A 7,361-nucleotide genomic window follows, 5' to 3' on the forward strand; every position below is an offset into this window, starting at 1 on the left:
AAGAATCACTTAAGCCCAAGAGTTGGAGGTTGCTGTGATGCCACAGCACTCAACTGAGGGTGACATAGTGAGACTCTGTCTCCAAAAAAAAAAAAGAAAGAAAAAAAAGAAGAAGGCAAAATATAATCAGAAAATGGTTTGATGAGCTTGGGCTCAGGCAAAAGGAGTCTATGGGTTTAAAACTACCCAGCCTAGACAACCTCACCACCAGAGGGAAACATTAGACAAGAGGAATGTGAGCTCCTGCTGGCTGAGCTGGGCATCCTTCTCCCCAGGATCCTATGGCAGCATGCTTGAGATTTTTTGCCGAATTAGTAAGTCCTCCTGGTTATGGGGCTTACCGTACCTAACCAGCTGCTCTCCAACAATGCATATAGGCCACCACTGCCTGGGACCCTACCAGCAGCCTAGTCATTGAACAATCATAATGGAAGTCAAATATACTCTCTCTCACATTTTAAAAGGTTAATAGCAAAGAAATAAGCCTTCATATGTGCTTGACTTTCAGTTATGGACTCTCTGGGCTCTACCAGTGTTACAATTTAAAAAAATAGATTTTGTACATCTGTGATTATGGAGAGGCAGTAAAGTGAGTAGTTGAAGAGTGCATGATTTTGGAATCCAACAGCCTGGGGTTCAATCACACTCCACCAGCTGTACCAGCCGTATGTGATTGGGCAAAATACCTCTATGTTATAGTTTTCTTTCCAAAATGGAAATAATGATGGCTTCTGCCTCATAGCTGCTTGTGAGAATTAAATGAGACGAGATTTGATTAATGCAAAGATTTGCATAGTATCTATATGTACTTGCACTGGGTACCTGTGACTTCTCACCTGAGCACGTGGCCCTGACTGGGAAAAGCTTAGATGCCCCCACCAGACAGAACTGGAAACAGGCTGATAAATGTTTGCCTTCAGTTGTCCTGCCAGCCACACTCCATGTACGCTACACTAGAGCATATACACTTTTCTCTTCTCCATGGTAACCTCAGCCTCTTCTGGTAGAATCTTATTTGCTCAGACTGAGAACAAAACAGTTGCTTTGTTTCTATTTTCTATATTATGCCTATGTGCTCTCCCTGGACTAGGCTTCTCTTAAATCTCTCCCCAAATAAGGGGTCTGTGGAGCTACTTTATCTAACCTTTTGCTTGCGAGGGATAATGACTAGGAAACACAGAGGAGGTAAGGTATGTTGAACAGCGGACCTTAGCAGGATCTCTTTGTGTGTAGGAAAAATTCATTCTAGGTATTGAGGACCAATTCCAAGTCAGACCCCATTGTAGAGGCTGGGAATACTGCAATTCCTGTCTCATAGGGATTATTTACAGGGAAGAAATAGGTAATTAAAAAGTAAATAGACAAATAGTATAAAGTACTATGAAAGAAACAATGAGTGGAGACAGAGAATGGAGCAGGGAGGAGAGTTAAGAAAAGGGCTCTCTGGGCTGGGCATAGTGTCTCACCTCTGTAATCTGAGCATTCTAGGAGGTTGAAGTGGGTGGATTGCCTGAGCTCAGGAGTTCGAGACCAGCCTAAGCAAGAATAAGACCTCATCTCTACTAAAAATGGAAAAACTAGCCAGGCACTGTGGCAGATGCTTATAGTCCCAGCTACTTGGGAGGCTGAGGCAAGCGGATCACTTGAGCCCAAGGGTTTGAGGTTGTTGTGAGCTATGACACTGTGGCAGTCAACCCAGGGCTACTGAATGAGACTCTGTCGCCAAAATGAGAAGAAAAGGCTGGGTGCCTGTAGTTCAGTGGTGAGGGCGCCAGCCACATGCTCTGGAGCTGGTGGGTTAGAACCTGGCCTGGGCCTGCTAAACTGAAACAAAATAGCCAGCTACTAGGGAGGCTGAGGCAAGAGAATCACTTAAGCCCAAGAGTCCAAGGTTGCTGTGAGCTATCATGCCACAGCATTCTACCAGGGGTGACAAAGTGGGACTCTGTCTCAAAAAAAAGAAAGAAAAAGAAAAGAAAAGCCCTCTTTGAGAAGGAGACATTTAAGCAAAACTGAAGGATAAAAAATGACCAGTCAAGAGAAGAGCATTTTGGGTGAATGACACTACAAATGCAAAGGCCTGGGGCAGGAAAGAGTTTTTCTAGATGAAGGACTGGAAAGGAAGAGGGAGAATACAGGTGATAAAGCTGGAGATAAGGCAGGGTCCAGTCAGGAAAAGCTGCACCTGGGAGTTCAGAGTTTTAGCTTGAGGAAAATGAGAGCTCTGAAGGTTTTTGAGCAGGGGTGACATGACCTGATATGTGTCTGAAGACCCCTCTCCCCATTCCCACCTCACCCACCAGGCCCAGCTGGCCCGAGCACTGTATGACAACACTGCTGAGTCCCCCCAGGAGCTGTCCTTCCGCCGAGGGGATGTTCTGCGGGTACTGCAACAGGAAGGTGCTGGCGGGCTGGACGGCTGGTGCCTCTGCTCCCTGCATGGCCAGCAGGGCATTGTGCCTGCCAACAGAGTGAAGCTCCTTCCTGCTGGCCCAGCACCCAAGCCCAGCCTCTCCCCAGTGCCCCCATCCCCCCAGCCCAGCTCATCTTATCCAGTCCTGGATCACGGCAAAGAGGAGCAGGAGGTGAGAGTGGGAGCCTCCTCAACCCCAAAGCAGGAGAACCCCATTCTTCCCCATCGAACCCCATCCTGGGCCTGCAGTGAGGTGGGCAGCAAGAATCCTGAGGCTGCAGCCCTTCCTGACTCTGCTGTGTGAAGCCTGTCTACCAACCCTATCTGAGCTGTTTTCCTCTCAATACAGGGCAGGGTGGAAGGTCTCTTAGCTCCTCTTATTCAGACATCATCCATTCACTGGCCCCTATACTTCCTGATTCACTCGCCTATCTTGATGCCCCAGGTATATGTGGTGCCACCCCCAGCTCGGCTCTGTCCTGCCTCAGGACCTCCAGCTGGATCCTCTCCACCCTCCCCTGACTCTATCTACAAGATCCCCAGAAGCAGTGGGACCCAGCTTGCTGCCTCCGGAGATATCTTAGAGGCAAGAACCAGAGTTCATGTGTATGTTGGGTGGGGGACAAACAGCCCTTGGGGTTCATTGCTAAGTGAACAGTAACTCACCACTCCTTTCTTCAGGTCTATGATGTGCCCCCCACTGCCCTCCGGGTTCCTTCCAATGGCCCCTATGACTGCCCCATCTCCTTTTCCTACCCTCTGGCTCGGGCTGCCCCGAAGTCCCCTGGAGAGGATGAAGCTTTCTACGATGTGCCTTTGGCGCTGAAGCCATCTGCTGAACTGGAGCCAGATGTAGAGTGGGAAGGGGGCCGGGAACCAGGGCCCCCTCTCTATGCTGCCCCCTCCAACCTGAAACGGGCATCAGCCCTCCTCAACCTGTATGAAGCACCTGAGGAACTGCTGGCAGATGGGGAAGGCGGGGGCACTGACGAGGGTATCTACGATGTGCCCCTACTAGGGCCGGAGGCTCCCCCTTCTCCAGAGCCCTCAGGAGCCTCAACCTCCAAAGACCTGGACACCTTGGGCCAGCTTCTGGCCAGAAGCCCTCCACCCCCACACAGGCCCCGACTACCCTCAACTGAAAGCTTGTCCCGCCGCCCTCTGCCTGCCCTGCCTGTCCCTGAGGCCTCCAGCCCTTCTCCAGCTCCCTCTCCTGCCCCAGGCCGCAAAGGCAGCATTCAGGACCGGCCTCTACCCCCACCCCCACCCCGCCTTCCAGGCTATGGAGGCCCTAAAGTGGAAGGTGATCCAGAGGACAGGGAAGTAGGAGATGATCCTGCAGGACACCACAATGAGTATGAGGGCATTCCAGTGGCTGAGGAGTATGACTATGTCCACCTAAAGGTGAGCTCTGAGCAGTCCCACCAAAAATGCCTCAGGCGAACTGGGGCAGGAACTGCATCTGGGGCACAGATGCAGAGCCTTCTCACTGCCCTTCTCCCTTTCTCTCCCCTGGCTCTCCACTCTGCTCTCTGGGACCCCAGGACTTGGCTACAACTCCTGTGCTATGCTCCTCCCCCTAGACCCAGCTTGGGGCCACTAGAACTCTCAGACCTGGAGTCAAGGGACTTCCATATCTATGGCAGGAGCATCCTTGGGAAGGAAGGGAGACTGGGGAGGGGCAGAGAGACCACTCCACCCCTACTCTGAAACCTGATCCCCTCTTGCAGGGCATGGATAAAGCTCAGGGATCTAGGCCCCTGGATAAGACCTCCACAGGGGATCCTGAATTGCTGGAGAAGGGACTACCAGTGCAGCAGGTAACCCTGGTGGTGGTGGCCTACAGGAGGGGTTAGGGAAGGAGGAACAAGAACCAGGAGAAGGAGTATTCCTAACTGAACCATCGAAGGAAGTAGATTAGGATGTGGTAAGAGTTTCACGGGCAGGGTCAGAATAGAGAGGAGTTAGAATTCAACAAGAAGGAGCTGGGACTTAAGAGGATGTTAGGAATTCAGAAAGAGGGGAAAGAATGTGTTGGAGAGGAGTCAGAAAACCAAGCAGCCCGAGGAGCAGAAAGAATTTCTGGCTGTGGGTCAAACCTGGGCTGGGTGACTTCTGAGGCTGCTTCCAACCGTGAACTCCCAGGTTTCTAGGAGACCTGGCTCCTAATCCCTGCTCTACTACTGTGAAGCAAGGGATTCTAAAGCCATTAGTTAATCTCCCTGGCCCTCAGGAAAGAGAGGCAGTTTCCTCAACCCTGTCTAGAATGGTCATTATACAAAGGCCACCACTTATCAGGTGTTTATGAAGTACTAGACCCTGTGCTAGACAAATTGCATGCATCAGCATTAATCATAGTCATAATTAATACTCAACATGGTGGCTATAAATATGCAGTGTAGCCCTTTCTACAAGCACAAAGTGCTAAGCACTTTCTATATATTGTCTCAGTCTTCATTGCAGGCTGGGTACAGTAGCTTACACATGTAATCCTAGCACTTTGGAAAGTTAAAGCATGAGGACTACCTGCCTGGGCGACATAGTAAGACTCTGTGTCTACAAAAAATAAAGAATTAGCCAGGCCTGCTGCCATGCACCTGTAGTCCCAGCTATTTGGGAGGGTGAGGCAATAGGGTTACTTGAGCCCAGGAATTCAAGGCTGCAGGGAACCATGATCACACCACTGCACTCTAGCCTGGAAAACAGAACAAGATACTGTCTCTTAAAAAAACAAACAAAAAACACTTCACTGGCTCAGCACTCGTAGCACAGTGGTTACGGTACCAGCCACATGCACCAAACATGGTGGGTTCAAGCCCAGCCCAGGCCAGCTAAATAATAATGACAACTGCAACAAAAAAAATAGCCAGGTGTTGTGGCAGGTACCTGTAGTCCCAGCTACTTGGGAGGCTTGAGCCCAAGAGTTTGAGGTTGCTGTGAGCTATGATACCACAGCACTCAACCAAGGGTGACATAGTGAGATTCTGTCTCAAAGGAGGTACGTACTAGAACTGCACTATCTGATATAGTAGCCACTAGCTTCATGGCGCTATGGAGCACCTGAGATACGGCTAGTCCAAATTGTAAATATAAAATGCACACTGTATTTTGCAGGCTTAGTATGGAGAAAAACTCAATTTTCATATTGATTACATGTTGAAATTATAACTTTTAATGTTTGGAGTTAGATAAAATGTATTCTGCCAGTTTCTTTTTACCTTTCTTAATGTGGTTACTAAAAATTCTAAAATTTCACATATCAGACAGTGCAGTACTCAACCCCCTGTTTTAGATATAAGGAAACAGAAATTTAGACTTGAGATTATTTGAATCCGGCTCTACCTGATATCAGGTCTGGGCACTTCACTGCCTCTGTCTAAGAATCTAAATTTTCTCATGGGCAAAGGTAAGAGGTAAAGGGATTGCCCATGGGAAGAAAAGAAAGAAGAACAAAGGGAGGGAAGGAGAGTGGAATCAAGGGAAGAAGTGGCATTGATGAGCCTGTCCCCACTGACCACTCTTCTTATCCCTCAGGAGGCCCTGTCCCCAGGGGAGCCACTCGTTCTATCCACTGCAGATCTACAACTCCTACACTTCTATGCAGGACAGTGCCAGAGCCACTACTCAACACTGCAGACAGCTGTGTCAGCACTGATGTCCAGCACCCAGACTAATCAACCCCCACGCCTCTTTGTGCCCCACGGGAAGAGGGTGGTAGTGGCTGCTCATCGCCTGGTGTTTGTTGGGGACACACTGGGCCGGCTGGTAGCCTCTGCCCCTTTGCGAGCACAGGTTGGGGCTGCCGGTACAGCACTAGGCCAGGCACTACGGGCCACTGTGCTGGCTGTCAAGGGAGCCGCACTGGGCTACCCATCTGGCCCTGCAGCCCAAGAGATGGAGCAGTGTGTGGTAGAATTGGCCAGTCAGGCCCTCCGGTTCACCACCCTGCTCACCAGCCTGGCCTCCTGAGGGCCTTGGCACAACTCTGCCCCTCCCTGACCTGCCAAAGCTCCCCTTCGGTTCTCAGGTGGCTGGAGGGCTCTGTTTTAGGGACTAGGAGAGGTGGTAGTATCTTTCCCCTTTCCTGCCCCTTCCTGTCATCTCAGCCTCTTACAGGCATCTTTTCTTTCTAACCCATAGCTTTTTATACGAGCCATTTTGTATAAATTATTTATATTTAATATTATTCCCTGCTTTGTCAGAGGCAGGCACCAGGCCCTCTGGGACAGGGAGGCACTGGACTCTTCTCCAGCCTAGGGTGGAGCTCACTGCACTGCCACCCACCTCTGGAAGCTCAGCTGCACAGAGAAACCAGGAGCAGAAACTTGGGGCCACATGGAGCCCTTCTCTTTCCCTGTTTCCTGGCTCTGGAACATCAGTGTTACACTGTCAGCTGAGGTGAGGATAGGACAAGGACTGCCCAGAGATGAAGATTTGGAAGAGATCATACTGTTCCTCCCTGCAGAAGGCAGGAGAGCTCTGGGCCTCAGGTGTGGACATGCACCTCAATAAACCCTGCTGTCTGCTTCCCCGACTTTTTCTTGGGAACCTGGGGAGCAGACCTGATGCCCTTTGGCCATACCTATGGGACATATACTATGAGCAGGATGCCTTTAGGGGCTTGGGAGATTTTGGTCCTTCAACTATTGACTGGCAGGTTCTCAGCTTCCATGACACACCAGGCATAGTTCTGGAAGTACACTGTGAATGTGCCTTCCTAGTGAGGGTGGGATAGACATTAACAAGTCAGTTAAAATAAGTAAATAAAAAAAAAACCTGCCAAGATTGATAGTTGCTGCTGATGGAAATCAACAAGGTGATGTAAAGAGATTAACTACAGAGGCCAGTAAAGGAAACTTTAGAAGTGATATATGGGCTCGGCGCCTATAGCTCAACCGGCTAAGGCGCCAGCCACGTACACCTAAGGTGGCGGGTTTGAATCCCCAGC

General features: G+C 50.0%; 1 protein-coding gene across 1 annotated transcript; it reads left to right on the plus strand.

Moving 5' to 3' along the window:
- Positions 1-2,271: 2,271 nt before the first annotated feature.
- Positions 2,272-6,560, plus strand: LOC100942181 (embryonal Fyn-associated substrate-like; the record flags this gene model as incomplete). Its single annotated transcript, XM_003803811.3, has 5 exons — positions 2,272-2,585; positions 2,859-2,999; positions 3,095-3,817; positions 4,144-4,233; positions 5,948-6,560. Coding segments are annotated over 5 exons (1,703 nt in total), but the record flags the coding sequence as incomplete, so codon positions are not given.
- Positions 6,561-7,361: the final 801 nt, after the last annotated feature.

The sequence above is a fragment of the Otolemur garnettii genome, unplaced genomic scaffold, assembly GCF_000181295.1.
Source record: "Otolemur garnettii isolate 467f Iridium unplaced genomic scaffold, OtoGar3 scaffold01002, whole genome shotgun sequence".
Lineage (NCBI taxonomy): Eukaryota > Metazoa > Chordata > Mammalia > Primates > Galagidae > Otolemur > Otolemur garnettii.